Source organism: Thalassophryne amazonica, chromosome 4 (assembly GCF_902500255.1).
Source record: "Thalassophryne amazonica chromosome 4, fThaAma1.1, whole genome shotgun sequence".
NCBI classification, from domain to species: domain Eukaryota; kingdom Metazoa; phylum Chordata; class Actinopteri; order Batrachoidiformes; family Batrachoididae; genus Thalassophryne; species Thalassophryne amazonica.
Window position 1 is genome coordinate 120,326,282 of NC_047106.1, and position 19,177 is coordinate 120,345,458.

General features: G+C 41.0%; 1 protein-coding gene across 1 annotated transcript in view; it reads right to left on the reverse strand.

Annotated features, from left to right (window-relative positions):
* cntn5 (contactin 5) overlaps positions 1 to 19,177 on the reverse strand; it is a 918,586-nt gene that overhangs the window by 459,440 nt on the left and 439,969 nt on the right. The window contains exons 4-5 of the mRNA XM_034168485.1: positions 12,521 to 12,644; positions 12,120 to 12,295 (exon numbers count right to left, since the gene is read on the reverse strand). Coding sequence (XP_034024376.1) covers positions 12,120 to 12,295; positions 12,521 to 12,644 — 300 coding nt within the window. The remainder of the gene's footprint in view (positions 1 to 12,119; positions 12,296 to 12,520; positions 12,645 to 19,177) is intronic.

Genomic DNA, 19,177 nt, shown 5'->3' on the forward strand with positions numbered 1-19,177 from the left:
TGTTTTTGTTTTTTTTGCCATTGTCTATGCTTTGTTACTGGTTTTATTTTCTGCTTATATTTGTGTAGTCATAATACAATAACATGCTTTTGGAGGGCGGTATGCATTTTCAGAGGCCTGACGTCCATGCCCAGTCACCCAAAATGACAGATATTCGCCCGAGTTAGACGAGGGTGAAGATCTGTCATTGCGGGCGACGGCATGGATGGAGGGACTCAGAAAACGCATACCGCATGACAACAGCATGTTATCTGCATTATTATCACTTACTGAGATACACAACATGTAACGCGTACATAAAAAGTTGGCTCACTTTAACTTTTGTCATGTCGGCTGGTGCGCGCTGCTCTCCATATTCACCAGTGCATCCTCATCAAGCTGGCTGCTTAATTGGCTGCTGTTCATTGTCGTACTATCCATGAGAAAATCATCTGGAATATCCATACTGGGACCAACACACACTTCTCGCCTTTTTATCTTTTCCTCTGCGGACAGTTTTTTTTTTTTTTCCCTCTGCGGACAGTTCTTCGGCTGCGCGCTATGACTTAATTTGTTTACGCACAGCGGGCGTGTATAGCCAGCTAGCGTCAACATAAATCTACGATATTGACTTAGCAACACCTCGGTAAAGTGATAATAATGAGGTGTATCATTCCTTTTTTTCCTGTGCATTATACGGGTTTTGTTTTCTGTTCTTTAATTATGTTGTTTAGCCTATAGTTTGTTTTGCTTATTTATTATCATTGTTTGTTGTTACTTGTACACTTCAGCCATGTTCCATTCCAGTCTCATTTTGGTTTTATTTATATTTTATTCTTTTATTTTTATTTTTCTTGTTGTTTCTCTCCTTAGGTTTGTGACTTTATTTCTTAGTTGTTTTCTTTTGTTTTGTTCAAATTTATTTTCATTGGTCTTTGGGCATGTTTTATTTTCACCATAGTTTTTTTTTTTTTCTGTCACTTACTACTCTTGCTTTGGTCTGCTTTGTTTTCACTCACTCAATCTCTTGCCTCTTCTTTGATTCACCAAACCACACTTAACTTATTACATCACCTGTGTTATTTAAGCTCTTCACTTTCCTCACTCCGGTGCCAGCTTATCGATCTTGTTATCCTCATTCCAGCCTTAGTTCTCACGTTATTATGACCTTGTTCTGTATTTTTGGATTACGCTTTTGTCTTTGCACTAGTACTTCGCCAGGTTGTGTATTTGACCTCTGCTCATTTTCTGGGCCACGCCTCTGCCACTCGACTGTTTGTACCTCCGCCTCTTTGTCTGCCATTCTGTTTACCATACCTCTGCTACATTTTAAGATAAAGTCTCTTTTTATTACTCCCAGTCGAGTCGGCTTCGGCCCAAATTCTGGGTATTTGCATGGCATTTGTACATGGCTGGCCAAATATTTGTCCCTCGTGACTATGTCTCGAATTTTGGCTTTTTTTGCCCATTCAGGCCGATTCGGCTTAATTCATGCTAAGTATGACGGGACCCTAATATATGGTGCACAGTGCATTGTATGTTCAATGGCATGTTTCCACAACACAAAGTCTGAACATATTGTGGGCAGTGTCATCTGTGATTCACTTTAAACAGAGCTGGCCAAATCTGTTCGTGAAGGGCACCTGCCCTGCATGTTTTCATGTCTACCTGCTCTACTCACACCTGATTATTTATCCCTTGTGTTTCTCAGCTCCTTATAAGGCTGAGCACACTTGTCAGAGTTAATTAGCAATCAGTGGAGCAGGAACAGTGAAAAAAACAAAACAAAAAAAAACATGCAGGACAGTTGACCTCCATATTATGGAATATTATCCAATGACATGAAGTTTACTGCAGAAAACATAAACTACCTTGCATTCATACTGTCTACAATGAAATATAATTAAATTAAATATAAGAATCAATGCAAGGTTTTTTATTTGAATTTTGCATTGTGCACCACATGTCAGCAAGATAAGTCCCTTAACCTTTGTTCAGACTGCCAATTTAATCTGGATTTATTGCATATCTAGATTCAAATCTGATCTCAATGTTAGACTGACCATATTTATGCAAAATAAAAAGAATTCTCAACTCTTTCAAGTGGACATATGCTGCTATCAATGTTTCAAATCCAGAAATGCTTTTATGAAATATGGAGCAGACACAAGAGACACTGGTTTATGCAAATGAGTTATTTCAAGATCACTGTGATTTCAGTCTAAAGTAATTAACTACTGATCAATTCAAATTTGTGAAAGATTTCAGGGTGGGGTGTGACATGTTTTCAGGGGGGCATTTATGGCAAAAGCAGAAGTATCCCCTTAAATTGATTATTACTGTATTTCACACACTGGCTCAATACCTGAACCTCAGCAAGACTCAATGCCTGTCGAGACAGAAGAACTCTTTGGATAATAAGATCAGAGGATTCCTCTTTGCCTGCTGCCTTCAAAGATGCAGGTAAAAAAAAAAAAAAAAAAAGCTCAGAATTCCAAACAAAGAAAAGAATAAAGCATCCCACTGAAATATCTGGAGGCAGAGCAGACAACCATTGGACAAAACATAAAAAGCCTTGACTGCATCATTCATGAAACACCCTGGCTGTCCACTTCTCCCTTTTCCAACTGCAGGAAAGCCAACAAACAATTTTCCACCTTGACTTCAAAACCATCTCGACTACAGGAGGCAGTGCACTATTGATCAGGCCTGAGTTTTAGCCTCAGCTCAACCTTGACTGATTCATTCAGGGGCTTGTGTAGCCTAGCTGACTTGAGTCACAATTTTGAACCAACATCAATTATTGTATGATTCAAATTTTGTCACTATGACAGAATATTACCAGGGGTATAATTTGCAAATATTTGTTACCGACAATGACCAAGCAACCATGCAGTAAGACAACACCTTCAAAAGACTGATGAAACATCCTACACAAATCATAAAAGGACAGACACCGCGTTATGTGGAACTGAGCTCATGTGGGTGACGTGACATTCAGATCGCCCGCTGTGCCTGTTAATGTGCACGCCGTGTGCTCGCTCGCTGCAGCCCGTCACAACAGCGATATATGTTTTTACGTATGTCCACATGAGGACAGCAAACAGACACGCACATCACAGTGGCATTTGTTCGGTCATGTCCATCAAAACACGGTGCATGTTCCCCAGCTGGGACGTCCAGGCCATGCCCCCTCTCAGTTCAGCACACACACCAACATGTCACTCTCTGTTATATGATCATTATGTTTATAATTTGCTATGTAATAGTGTATGTAGATAGTGCAGTACTTATTAATATACCTGTCCTGGCTGTGGTCTCTGTGTTTTTAATGTCACAAGTCATGTGCACTGCGCCGTCATTTGTAGCTGTCAGTGAGTCTCTGGTCAGCAGTTGGGAGGCGGCACACTGCGCTGTGTGCACTCTGACGTGGCTGGCTGCTCCCCATTTGTACATCCATATCAGCAGTTCATGCAAGTGTGCTTACATTAAATGGTTACACTCAATAGTGGAATTATTTATATAACCCATTCTTTTGGCTTTTATATTTTTATTCAATTTATATCTTGTGGAGATTAGTTTTCACTGTGTGTTTAAAGGACATAATTTTAGAAATTTGTATGCAGAAGTCTGTTTCATTTTTACCTGAGGCCATCAAAATATGGTGGTCATGTCACGCAAAGGCTTTGCATCCATGTGTCTATACACCTGTCTGTCTGTTGTCTGTCCATCTGTGCTCAGCATAAGTCCAGTTCTTTACTGCCAGGGTCTTTAAATTCTTGGAGCAAAGACCTTGGATAAGTTCAAAGATGTCCAACCTTGACCTATTTTAAGACATCAAAACATCATATTCTGTTTCCTATTTTTATGCTATGAATCATAGAAATCTGTTTTTTTGCGGGGGAGTGGGAGATGTGGGGGGTGACAGAGGCACCATGACATCACTGGCTGGTCCCTCTCTGGGTGCTAATTCAACACGGCAGAATCCACTCCAAAACTATAACAGGTTTTGCACATATTATGTAAAAGCTAGCGAGAAAGAAATATTTCTTAAACTCAAAACGCTATTTTTGTAACCTGATAACACCTCTGGAGTGATTTACAAGACATCTCACAGACGTCAGGTAGCACATGCATCACACGCGTTAAAGTGAACTTCCGGTCTTTTCAAGAGCACATGTGTGCGCATACGCATGCCCTCCTGCAAAAACCGTGAAAATATAAAAGAAACATTATGACTGATTGAGTTTATTCTGCAACATCAATATCAACATACAGAGGTGAATATATCAATGATACACAGATAAAACAATAAAGCATAAACACTTATTTCCATTGTGGTCCTTGTGAAATTATCACATGACAAAATAGAGGGACTTGACTGAACATGTGTACAAACTGTATTTTAAATATTTTAGCATTACATTATATTTAAATTTTATGTCATAGCTCAAGTGTTACATACTTTTTCTTGACACTGTATAGGACTACAATTTCCTTGATGCCTACTTGGACAGGTTTTGTTGATAGATGCAGGGGTTTTGCATTTTGGCTAGTCAAGTAACGTTCTCCCAGATCTTGGTATTGCTGCACTCATTGCCTTTATGCCTGAAGGAAGCCTCTGATTAAAAGCTTGTGGTATTAAATTTGATTTTTGCACAGATTTGAGTGTGTGGTTGCTCCCTTTATTCTGATTAATTAATTGAAATTAAAACCATTTTTTGTTAAAAAACAACAAAAAACAAAACAAAACAAAAAACAAACAAAGCACCAAACACATAGAACACAAACATGTGAGGCGTTCAGAAACACAAAATACATGTGCAAAACAACTTCACTCTCACACTGTAAAGCCAAAATTGAACATAATGAAATGGGTTAAGTTGAAAAATGTAATAATAATAAAAAAAAATGCAAATCATGTAAATGTTTTCAATGACTGACTTTTTCTTCCTTTTGAGTTCATTAAACTCTCACTTTTTGATTAACCTGAACAGCAGATCATATATAGATCTGAAGGTGGATTTAGCACAAGTTAAATGGCAGATACCTTTCCTGACGCAACTCCACATTACACTGAGAATAGGCAAGGGTGACTTCAACTGGGAACCATCTATCTTGAAAGCAGGTGCACTAAGTGTTTTGCCACCACTCTGCTCTTATCAAGTTAACACTGACAAGTATTAATATTTTGCTAATAACAGCCCTGCACCTACCTGTGTTTAACACATGAATAGTAACACATACTCATGACATATTATTCAAGAATGGAATAAAATAAAAATTAAAGATACAGGCAGCTATAATACTGGATTGGAAGCAACTTGCAGACCTGTTATATTGCGATGAAGGAGAAAGAAGATTTCTGGAGTGTGTTAGATGATGTGGTGGAGAGTGTGCTCAAGCATGAAAGAGTGGTGATAGGAGCGGACTTCAATGGGCATGTTGGTGAAGGGAACAGAGGAGATGAGGAAGTAATGGGTAGATATGGTATCAAGGACAGGAATGGGGAAGAACAGATGGTAGTTGATTTTGCAAAAAAGATGGAAATGGCTGTGGTGAATACCTACTTTAATAGAAGGCAGGAGCACAGGGTAACATATAAGAGTGGAGGAAGGTGCACACAGGTGGACTACATTCTTTATAGGAGATGCAAGCTCAAAGAAATCAGAGACTGTAAGGTGGTGGCAGGAGAGAGTGTTGTTAGACAGCTAGGATGGTTGTGTGTAGGATGACTTTAGAGGTAAAGAAGAAGAAGAGAGTGAAAGCTCAACAAAGGATCAGATGGTGGAAGCTGAAGGAGGAAGACTATTGTGTGAAATTTAGCAAGCAGGTGAGAGAAGCACTGGTTGGAGGGGAAGCAATTTTGGACAACTGGAAAAGTACTGCAGATGTGGTGAAGGAGACAGCTAGGACAGTACTGGGTATGACATCTGGACAGTGGAAGGAAGACAAGGAGACGGTGGTGGAATGAAGAGGTCCAGGAAAGCATAAGGAGAAAGAGGTTGGCGAAAAAGTTTTGGGATAGTCGGTCAGATGAAGAAAGTACACAGGAGTACAAGGAGATGTGGTGTAAGGCGAAAAGAGAAATGGCAAAAGCGAAGGAAAGGGCCTATTGCGAGCTGTACAAGAAGTTGAATAGTAAGAAAGGAGAAAAGGACTTGTACCAATTGGCCAGACAAAGGGACAGAGCTGGAAAGGATGTGCAGCAGATTAGGGTGGTAAAAGATGCACATGATAATATGCTGACAAGTGAGGATTGTGTACTGAGAAGGTGGAGGGAATATTTTGAAGAGCTGATGAATGAAGAAAATGAGTGAGAGAAAAGGCTGGATGATGTGGTGAGAGTAAGTCAGGAAGTGCAAGAGATTAGTAAGGAAGAAGTGAGGGCTGCTATGAAGAGGATGAAGAGTGGAAAGGCAGTTGGTCCAGATGACATTCCAGTGGAGGCATGGGAATGTCTAGGAGAGATGGCAGTGGAGTTTCTAACCAGATTGTTTAATAAAATCTTGCAAAATGAGAGCATGCCTGAGGAGTGGAGACGAAGTGTGCTGGTTCCTATTTTCAAGAACAAGGGTGATGAGCAGAGCTGCAGTAACTACAGAGGCATAAATGTGATCAGCCACAGCATGAAGTTATGGGAAAGAGTAGTCGAAGGTAGGCTTAGAACACAGGTGAAGATCTCTGAGCAGCAATATGGTTTCATGCCGAGAAAGAGCACTACAGATGCAATGTTTGCTCTGAGAATACTGTTGGAGAAGTACAGAGAAGGCCAGAAAGAGTTACATTGTGTGTTTGTGGACTTAGAAAAAGCTAATGATAGTGTGCCAAGAGAAGAGCTGTGGTATTATATGAAGAAGTCTGGAGTGGCAGAGAAGTATCTTAGGGTAGTGCAAGACATTTACAAGAATAGTGTGACAGCGGTGAGATGCGCACTAACAAAAAGACATGAGGCAGAATTGGAGGTGCCGGAGCTGAAGATGTTGAGATGCTCTTTAGGAGTGACGAGAATGGACAAGATTAGGAATGAACATATCAGAGGGACAGCTCAGGTCGGGCTGTTTGGAGACAAAGTCAGAGAGTCGAGATTGAGATGGTTTGGACATGTGCAGAGGAGGGACCCAGGGTATATAGGGAGAAGGATGCTGAGGATGGAGCCACCAGGCAGGAGGAGAAGAGGGAGGCCAAAGAGGAGGTTTATGGATGTGCTGAAGTAGGACATGCAGGTGGTTGGTGTGACAGAGGAAGATAAAGAAGACAGGGTGAAATGGAAACAATTAATCTGCTGTGGCGACCCCTAACGGGAACAGCCAAAAGGAAAAGAAGAAGAAGGAAGCACCTTGCAGACCCGTTATACCTGATTGGTAATAGGGCTATTCCACAGAGTGCCGTTCCTTCTCGTTTCATCCCGAATGACAGATCGGGGTGTGTTTTGAAGTATCAAGTATCTTCTTGATCCATCATTTATCAATCTTGAACAAAGCTGGTATATGTAATAGTTACTGTCATCATTGGCACAAGATTTGAAATCTGGTTGAAATTTTCTAGCAATTAAAAACTTTTATCACAATTTGCCAAATTGGCATCATTACGCAGTCACCCACAGGGGTTTGTAGTCTTTAACAGCTTGAATCATATTCAGACATCTTTAAACATGGTAATTCTAGTGAGTACAAGTTGAAGCATGTTTGAGTGTGCTACATCAGTGTACAGATTGGAATCAGAAGCAGTGTTTGTTGCGGTTCTGGCCAAGAACCTAGCCTGGCACGGCTTTACTTTAGTTTTCGAGCAGGTTGCCAGGGGTTCACTTTAAAAGCCAGCCAGCTGCCAGGTCTGCACTTTATAAGCCAGTCTGATAGGAGGCAAGAGGGAGTAAGCCATTCCATCCCATTTTTGCACTTTTTCTGGATCATAGGGATCATAACATAATGGTGCCCTGCAGAATAGGGGTGTCATATATGGGACAACAATGTGTGGGATGTTTAACCAAATTTCCTAGATCTAAACTGTGATGATAATGCAATCAAGAACGGTGTCAGTGTTTAAAAATGGGGAGTGCTGGTGTAGGAAAAATGAAGTTACATGCTGAGTGATCGCCATCCATAATTTACTACGCTAAAAGTGTACAAAAGCTAACCATCCAAATATGAGCCTGCAGGGTCTATTTCATGTTTATCTGACCAGCCTTTTGAAGGTCACATTTGAAAGAAATAATCACTCAGATTTTTACAGACTGATGTAATTAAAGATTAGTACTGTAGAGAATATGAGTAACAGTGCAAAGGACACATAGTTAATCATAAAGAAATCAACAACCAATCATGTAAATGTGAAGTGTCAACTGTGAACTGACTTATGTAGCAGAGCAGGTATCCACAAACACACCCACGCACAAACATATAACCTTTACAACACACTCTGCTGAATACTCTGTGCACGGTTTCAACACACTAAATCGAGGTTTTCAACTCATTCCAGAAAGGGCAGAGATGGTGCAGGTTTTCTCTACAACCACACACTCTACCAGGTGATTTCAGTGATTAACATCAGATGGAATCGGTTAATCATTGAAATCACCTGGTGGAGTGGGCGGTTGCAAAGGAAACCTGCACCATCTCGGCCCTTTCTGGAATAAGTTGAAGACCTCTGCACTAAACATTTAATGTTGAGTCCAAACTCTGTTGACATTCATGTCTATGAGTCCTCTTCTTTTGAGATTGAGAGATGCCAATGACAGCTTGGGGAGTTATGAGGTAACTGGATGGATGTGTTTGGTGATGCCAAGATATCTACAGTAGAACAAACATCCAAATCTTCAGGCTTCTGGTGCTTCCTGTTCTACTGTATGGTTGTGAGAGCTGGACGCTAAGCTAGGACCTAAAGCAGTGATGAGATGTTTTGGTGCTAGGTCTCTTAAGAGGATCTAGGTGTACTGCTAGAATGACTTTCTGTCAAAATAGCAGTTACTTAGGGAGATTCAGATCAGAAGCATGACTTGTACTGTGATGGAATGTTAGTTGTGATGTTTTGACCATGTGGCGAGTTTCACTGACCATGATCAAGCACATTGGCCCCTCAGTGTGAGGGGATCACAGTTGCAAGAGAAGACCAAAGAGACACCCTGGCTGCGGTAGATAGATGGTTTAATTTGAGAGGTGGGGATGGCTCATTTGAATGCCTGAGTGGTCACCATCCAGGACACAGTAGTCAATGTGGTGATGTGTAATAGCAGACCATGCTCCCAGACGTAACTTCAATTAAATTTATTTACACAGCACCAAATCACAATATAGAACAGGCGACTGAGAGCTTTTGAGCCTGACCCAGAAAAGCAGGCCATGATTCTCCATCTGTTGCATTCTGAAAAATCATTTCTCAACATTGTACCGAGTGAATCAAAATGTCACACAATCTCAAGCAGAGTAACCAGTGTATCTTACAGTACATTCATTCAGTCATTTTCTATACCTGCTTATTCCAAGTAAGAGTTATGGCAGAGCTTGAGCCTATCCCAGCAGTCAAGACATGAGAGGCAGGGTACACCCTAAACAGGACACCAGCCTATCGCAGGACTATCTTCAGTACAATTTGGGTTAAATTTAAATCATGTAGTTCGATGTAAAATTAATAAAATCCTTCAAGACTTGCCTAATTACTGAAAGTCATTCATTAATTTTCTATACCCGCTTATTCCAAATAAGGGTCATGGCAGAGCTCAAGCCTATCCCAGCAGTCAAGATGTGAGAGGCAGGGTACACCCTAAACAGGACACCAGCATATCACAGGCCTATCTGCAGTACAATGCTGGGTTAAATTGAAATCTTGTAGTTCTATATAAAATTGATAAAATCCTCCAAGATTTGCATAATTACTGAAATTCATTCATTCATTTTCTATACCTGTTTACTCTAATCAAGGGTCACAGAAGGGCTGGAGCCTATCCCAGCAGTCATAGGGCAGGAGGCAGAGTACATTGTGGATAGGACACCAGTCTGTCCCAGGGCCATATATATAGACGGACAAACAACCACACACGCACATACGAGGGTAGGCTGAAAAGTTCTGAGGCTCCCCATGAAGGAGTAATGCATTAACTGCATTATAGTGAGCCTTAGAACTTTTCAGCCTACCCTTGTACACCTAAGGTCAATTTAGAGTAATGGGGCTCAACAGTAACGCTAGTCTACTTGACATTGGTGAGTGAACGGTGCTGATGGACTTGCGTTTCATGCCCCCTCACTTGCCCGATGTGACAAGATAATGTTCAGCTACATTTAGAATGAAATCTGGTCAAAAAACAAAGTATTTCAGAAAAAGTGTTGTTTTTCTGATAGACAGTTTAAGGATAAATGAAATCGATTCTCTAATTGTACACATTCCTCCTCACGTCATCTCATATATGTGGTGTTAGAGAGCAGGCACACAGCTCAGCATTCAGCACAGAGCACAAATGCTTTAAAAGCAAATTATCACAAGAGGTCAACCGATTATTGGCCAATTCTGCCCTGAGTTGATTGCCGATGCGTAAATTTTTAAAATAAATCACCTCTCAGCAGCCAAAAGTGTCCATGTAGTCAGAGCACTCTGCTTTTTTACATGTATACAAAGTGCATTCAATGTGGTAACAGTTTATTTTACAGATTAAAGGCTGAGGCCCCAGATTACCAATTCACTTAACCTGTATGCCTCTGGAAGTGGGAGGTAGCTGGAGCATAGGGAGGGAACCCACGCAAGCATAGGGAGAGGAAGCAAAGTACACACATAGAAAAGCCTAGACGGGAAACGATCTCATAATCTTCTTGCTGTGAGGCAACAGTGCTAACCACAAACCCACCATGTTACCAATTACTAAAGCTGCTCCCAAAATATTAATAAATAAATCAGGTATTCCCACACCTTTGCAATCTCATTAACATAGTGGTTCACAATTGACTGGAGAAACAGATGCCCACAAAAATGTGGTCAAACTCCTTAGCTACACTGACAGTATCGGAATATCATTTCCAGTTGTGCAAATGTGGATGTTGGAACCTGGATACAGCAAAACAGGGCCTGACAATTTGCAAAGTCAAGGACCACAGTGCCACTTTCACCACAGATACTAAATTCAGTGTGATGGATGTAATCTCCATAACTCTTCCTGTCAGTAACAATAAAATTGATCATGACTAATTGAGTGTCACAGGACCACTCATTCATCACATGTTGAAGCTAGAAATATAATGCCTCCATGACAAAGATATCACTGACTACAATCAGAATGTACAGTAAGAAACTGAACAATACACATAAGCTGCAATCATCATGAAGTGTCAGTCCAGCACAGTAAATGCCACTGATTTAGCCAGACATTGGTAAGACTAGATCAGTGGTGTCCAAACTATTCCAGAAAGGGTCAAGTGGGTGCAGGATTTCTTTGCAGCCACTGACTCCAACAGGTCATTTCACTGATGAATTTATCCCACCTGCTCAAAGTGATGTTAATCAGTGAAATCACGTACTGAACTCAGTGGCTGCAAGGAAAACCTGCACCCTCTCAGCCCTTTCTGGAATAGTTTGGACACCACTGGACTAGATCAAAAGAAGGTTTATCCACCTCTCAAGAACTGGACAGTTCCAGGTGTGTAACCCTCAAATACAGCTGCCACTGTAATACAGAGCTTTCCTATCTCTCCTGAAAGCATCTTAGAAATAGTTACCATTGCTGAAAGACATGATACTCTCTAACAATACAACTCAGCCACCTCAGGTCAAAACATGCACCACTGTGCACTGGACAACACGTCAGCACCGCACCATGCACTCACCACCTTCCAGAGACGACCTGTGGTGACCTCTGGCAAGTTTTTCCTATTATAAAGGATACGGCTTTGCCACATGCCCTCATAGGGTGAGGTATCTTCTAATGAAAGGGTGCTGCAGAGTTACTTCCATGGAGTGCAGAATCAAATATTTTCTGCCAGTTTTAAGGTGTACAAATATTTGTGTGGCGGAGTGCTACTCCTGGGAACGATCTCCAAAAAGAATTTAATGTATCACCTGGAGTCCTGGATGTAGTTTACTGCAGTGCCCAGGACAGTATCCCAAAAATGTACATTTGTCACAACACTGAAAACAGATTGAATAAAACGATTACTCACATGCAAACTGCAAAAGAGCTTCTCGGCTTAGGATGGTCCCAAAGCTGTTCTCAGCTTTGCACTGATACCTCCCAAAGTCAGTGGTCTCACTTGCATTGGTAATAATAAAGTTTCCATCAATGATGCTGTAGCGATAATCTGCCTCTGTATCCACTTCTGTACCATTGATGTACCACCTGAAACACAGAATGAATAGATTTCGATATGTATGTGCTTGTTGACAGTATTTCTGTGGAGATTCTCACACATCTAGGTGATAGCATCCAAGTAAGTTGGGTCAGGTCAACTAGATGTCTAGAAAGCTTCATCAATTCTGACTCAACCTACTTGGGTGACAGTATAATGTGCAATAAAATGTGCAGTGAAAGAAGGACTCTGATTCAAAGATAAAAATGTCACACCTGTATGTGGGTGGAGGGTTCCCACGTGCTTCACAGTGCATCACCAATTTCTTGTCTTCTGCCTCTAAAGGAAAAATCACATCGTCTGGCTCCTGGGAAAAAACTGGCCCAAACTCCTCATTTTCTACAGACAAAAACATGGATAAAGTGATCACTATAGAACTGCCAATAATTTTTGGCATTTGAGTGATTTTTTCTCATTTGTCTTACAAACTTTAGTTTCTCTTATCTTATTACTTTCCAATTATTTCATAAAGTTGGATACAATTTGCAATGCAAAAAATAAGTCTTGAAATACAGTAACAGTCATTAACAGACTATATATATATATATATATATATATGCTCGTTAACATCTTTCAATCAACAATTCTGGATGCTGTTAACATATTTCCATTTCATTAAAGAAAAATAAAACTGAAATAAAACTGTTTGTCACTGTTAGAAATAAAGCTCAAAGAGATCAAATTGTCAGGCAGATAACACAAAGGCAGATTATCTATCTGTTGATCTATCAAATATTAAATAAATATTCATTTAACTGTAAATATCCATTGTCATGGGTATTTGCAGTTGTCATTGAAATATTGTGCTTTCAACTATTTCTCTGCATTCTTCATTTTCTGGTGCAGAATGCATGTATCTAAATTTTTGAGAGAAAAATTACCAAAAAAAAAAAAGTGGGGGGGGTGATAAGGTGTTATTTATTTAGTTTTTTCTTCAATCAAAACAGGGTCAGAATGGTTAGGAACAAACCAGAAACCACCAAAGCAAGGTGATTCAAGCACGCAGATTCATCAAAGTCTACTCTTTGTAAGAGCAGCGCTGTGCTGTGTCACACAGCACAGAGCAGTGCACCCTTGTATTGTGGTTTGTCAGCCCTCTACCTCAGGAGATTTTGTTTTAAGTTGTGTTGAGTGATTTTTTTTTAAACAAAAATGTTGATTGTAGTAATAAAGTATTTTGTTGTCACGTACAATGTTTGGCGAAATTCTATCCTAGGTCTTTTGGATCCTTTGGATCTATGAAGCTTAAATATGAAAAAGTATCGTATTGGTATCGATATTGGCGATACTGGGCCTGTATTTACTTGGTATCAGATCAATACCAAAATTGCTGGTATCACCCACCTCTAACAGGGAGCCTTCTGTTTTGGGTAACAAGTATGCTAACCACTTGCACTGCTTCACTGTGTAATCCCATTGCTTATAATTATAATGGAAGCAAACAAAACACATTGTGCTGCGGCACATGAGAAATGCACTATGCAGGATCACACATCATTTCACACATCAAAGGTCCCCATATACGTAAACAGGAGTGTCGCTGCACATTACCACTGGAAAGTCAATATAATTAACACAACACTGTTAACCAATCAGGTACACACAACACTGTGTAAAAGTTTGAGAAAAATATGTCCGATCAGATCGGGAAGCATTTCCAGAGATGCTGGTCCCTGTGGACCTGAGGATCCTTGGAGGAGTGCCGAAGGCATCCAGTCATCACTTTAGGTTACTGGTTTGCATCCAAGTCTGACAAGTATGCAGTAAGACAGATAACACCAGGGCCCTAAAGAGTTCAACCGTTATTCACGTATCCAGCAACTTTATGACTCAGTAACCCTTTCTGGGTGTCTCTCTAGCTCAAAGAGATATTTATGTCCCTTAGGTTGGTCAAGATAAGTGAACGTCTCTACAGTTTCACAGCATACAGTTACAACTGTGGTCAGACATTCACATACACTGATCATGGGCATGAATGTCATGGTAATTTTTGGCTTTTAATTGTGTCTTTTGAATTGTTCATTTGCCAGGGTGGGGAGATTGCACAGCATACCTCATTAATGACATTTAATACAAGAACTGGGTGCACAAGTTTGAATTTATTTTGGATTGTCTTTACTCCATAGTAAGTCCCTTCAGCTGCTCCCTTGTTTGCACTTGGGGTCGCCACAGCAAATCCAAGGTGGATCTGCATGTTGAATTGGCACAAGTTTTACGCCGGATGCCCTTCCTGACGCAACTCCACATTACATGGAGAAATGTGGCAGGGGTGGGACTTGAACCCGGAACCTTCTGAACTGAAACCAAGTGCATTAACCACTTGGCCACCACCCCTGCAGATTGTATTTACAACATACAGGTTCAAAATCATGCATATATGCTCAAATATATACATATACAAGGTCTGTTACAAAAGTATCCGCTTTGCGCCATGCGGCTCCACCGCGACGCGCGGAATTCTTCCGCACATCTGTCTCAATGTGCCGAAAAAGTGCTGATGTCCACGTCTTCCGCAATTCCTGTGCTAGTCAGAGGACGTCCCGGATAAAACACAGCGTCCAGTTTGGAAATGAACGGCACATTCCACTGTTACAGGAGTTTTTGTCATGGAAAGAGGAGCAGAGGAATTCCGCGCGTCACGGCGGTGCTGCATGGTGCAAAGCAATGCCGTGATGAAGCCTCACAGGACATGTTCTGGCATGTCCAGGCTCATCCACAATTTCTCGGTTAGTCACATGACTGAAAACCCACCGACAGCCATCTGAAAGCCATCTCAAAGCTGTCCTGTGAGACCAAGACGGAGGTGGTTTTGTGCCGCGCCATGAACGGCACGGTGGCGCATCCGTCCGCTTTTCTTTCCATGAAAAAAACTCCTGTAACAATGGAATGTGCCGAAAAAGTACTGATGTCCACGTCTCCTGCCATTTTTGTGTAAGTCAGACGACGTCCCGGATCAACAAAGCCTTCACGTTGGAAATGATCTGGTTGTTTCAGCCTGTCGATCGGCGCTTGGAGCGCGGCGCGCTCTCAGCAGCTGTGAGCAGTCTTTAAACTGGCTGGAGCACTCCTTAACCTGTGTAATCCCCATAAAATTGTCCCTCAAAGCCATTTGAATTTTCCGAATGGTGTCCACCTGGAGGTCTCTCACAGTTTCTGGAAAAAATTGATGCAGCAAAGCTCCAAATCGTTCAGACATTTATTCGCAATAAAAATCCGACAAGAGGGGTGGACCACTGCTCACACAAAGCCTGCTCACAGGGGAATGACGCAACCGACAGGCGTGAAAAAAAGGTTGGATACTTTTCTAACAGACCAAATATTCACACAAATTGCTTAATAAGTGGTGATAAAGGTTCTATAATGGAAAGAAATTTGTTAGCCTGTTCCAGAACCTGGAAGCTACCAAGTCTTATGCTTGCCATGAACTGGAAAAAGCTGGAACACAAGTGTTGCAGTCCACAATAAAACATGTTTTACAGCACCATGGACTGAGAGCATGCCAACCAAGAAAGAAGCCCTGCTCCAAAATCAACATCTTCAGGCCAGACTGAAATTTTTAGCTGCACAAATGGACAAGCTGCCGTGTGGAGAAAGGTTTAATGGTCAGAGGGGACAAAGATTGAGCTATTTGGCCACAATGACAAAAGGCATTTTTGGAGCAGTAAAGGTGAGGCTTTCAAAGCCAAGGACAATGTACCAACTGTCAAGCATGGTAGCAGTAGCATCATCCTCTAAGGCTGCTTCTTCTGCTAGCGGTCCTGATGCATTGCACCAAGTAGATCAAATAATGAAGAAGGACTGCCTCCAAATTCTTCAATGTCAATTGTAATCAACAGCGAGATGACTGGGCCTTGGACACAATTAGGTTTTCCAACCGGACAATGACCCCAAACACATCAAAAGTGATTGTGGATTAGATAAAGCTGGCTAACATTAAGCTTCTGGAATGGTATTCCCAATGACCCAACCTCAACCCCAATGAAATTCATTAAGTACACTCAAAAGCTGGGTCTGTGCCATGAATTCTACAAATTCCGTGACTGTGAGTGGTCACATATCCAGCCAGAATTACACCAGAAGCTTGTTGATGGCTACTGGTCAAGGTGGAGCTTGTTTAGGGACATTTAACCAAATATTAGTGGGCATGAATGTATATTTGTTAGTATAATTTTGACCCAATGTGGAATAGAGAAGATCCAAAATAAATTCAAACCTGTGGACCCAATTCTTGTTTTTTAGAGTCATTAATGATATATGCTGTACAATCTTTTCACCCTGGAAAAAGAACAGTTCAAGGACATTATTTCAAGTTCAAACATACCATAACATTCATGTCCATGATGAGTGTATGTGAAAGTCTTACAACTGTAAATTTTTGATGGCCAAATCTAGGAAATCTTCAGAAGCTTGGCTCTTAGTCTTGATCCAGGATTATTGCAAACCCAGACAGACACTCACAGCTTCTCAAGTTTTCCAAACAGAAAATCCATTCATTCAGCAAAAATCCTAACATTTTCCATGAAGTCAAAGTGGGTAAACCAGTGATGAAAGTGTGCCGTGCATTTTATGGTCTATTTTAACCACCAAAAAAATCTCCCCAAAAAAGTACGTTTTACTGGATCAGGTATTTTTCCACCAGAGTCTTTTCACACAACTTGTACAACCCCAATTCCAATGAAGTTGGGACATTGTGTAAAATGTAAATAAAAACACAATACAGTGATTTGTAAATCCTCTTCAACCTATATTCAATTGAATACACCACAAAGACAAGATATTTTAATGTTCAAACTGATAAACTTTTTATTGTTTTGTGCAAATATTTGCTCATTTTGAAATGGATGCCTGCAACATGTTTCAAAAAAGCTGGGACAGTGGTATGTTTACCACTGTGTTACATCACCTTTCTTTCTATTAACACTCAATAAGTGTTTGGGACCTGAGGACACGAATTGTTGAAGCTTTGTAGGTGGAATTCTTTCCCATTCTTGCTTCATGTACGACTTCAGTTGTTCAACAGTCTGGGGTGTCTGTTGTCGTATTTTGAGCTTCATAATGCGCCACACATTTTCAATGGGCAACAGGTCTGGTAAAAACCCGGCTGGTGCTTTTCCTCTTTTGTCCAGAGGACATGACATCCATGATTTCCGAAAACAATTTGAAATGTGGACTCAACAGACCACAGCACACTTTTCCACTTTGCGTCTGTCCATTTCAAAAGAGCTCGGGCTCAGAGAAGGTGGCGGCATTTCTGGATGTTGTTGATGTATGGCTTTCACTTGCATGGTAGAGTTTTAACTTGCACTTATAGATGTAGCGACAGACTGTGTTAACTGACAATGGTTTTCTGAAATGTTCCTGAGCCTATGCAGTAAGATCCTTTACACAATGATGTCGGTTTTTAATGTAGTGACCCTGAGGGATCGAAGGTCACAGGCATTGATTGTTGGTTTTCGGCCTTGCCACTTACGTGTAGAAAGCTCTCCAGATTCTCTGAATCTTCTGATTGTATTATGGACTGTAGATGGTGGAATACCTAAATTTCTTGCAATTGAACATTGAGAAACATTGTTCTTAAACTGCTCCACTATTTTTTTCCCGCAATTCTTCACAAAGCGATGATCCTCGCCCCATCTTTGCTTGTGAACGGCAGAGACTTTTGGCTATGCTCCTTTTATACCCAATCATGACACTAACCTGTTTCCAATAAACCTGTGGAATGTTCCAAACGGGTGTTCTTTGAGCATTCATCAACTTTCCCAGTCTTTTGTTGCCCCTGTCCCAGCTTTTTTTTTTTTAACATGTGTACACACACACACACACACACACATATATATATATATATATATATATATATATATATATATATATATATATATATATATATATATATATATATATAATATTGCACGTGATTTGTGGACATATGTGGTTATTTCACAGTGTTATTGTACAGTCTGACAGCAGCAGGGAGGAACGACCTGCGGTATCGTTCCTTCTTGCAATGAGGGTGCCTCAGCCTGTCACTGAACGAGCTGCTCAGCTCCACTACAGTCCAGTGCAGAGGGTGAGAGGAGTTGTCCATGATGGATTTGAACTTGGCTAACGCCCTCCTCTCAGTCACCTCCTCCAGAGAGTCCAGAGGACAGCCCAGGACAGAGCTGGGCTTCCTGACCAGCTTATTCAGTCTCTTTCTCTCCCGCTCTGTGCTGCCCGGGGCCCAACCCGGGTTTAAATATGATTTTTATTTACTACCATAAATGGGAAATGCAATAACAGATATTTCCATTCATTGCTGACATCAGCAACTCCAGGATACTCACAACCTTAGTGTTATACAAAACAATGCACAAACATGAAAAAGAACCTGAGATACCTAAACTCCTCTCAAACATGCTCAGTGCACATCAGAGGCCACTGCCTGATGAAGCAAACAGGACCACATCATCCACAAAAAGCAGAGATGCAACTCTGATGGCACCAAATTGGACACCTTCCAGTCCCTGACTGTGCACTGAAATCCAGTCATGAACATCGTGAACAGGACTGGTGACAAGGCTCAGCCCTGGCAGAATCCAACACCCACCGAGAACAGGTACAATGTAATGTTGCAAATATGGATACAGCTCCTACTTTGGACATTTAGTATAGAGACTGGCTCGAGTGTTGCAGTAGATAGTAGTAGTAGGATCCAACCGTGTATTCTATACATATAAAGCTGATTCCTGTTCTCAGAGTGTTTTGGCATTATTTATGTGTCTTTTTACACAATAAATCGATAACACTGTCAACACTATTAAATGAATATGAACCACAGTAACAACATTTAAAACGCCAAACTCCAATGGTGCATTGCAGCACACCCAATATTC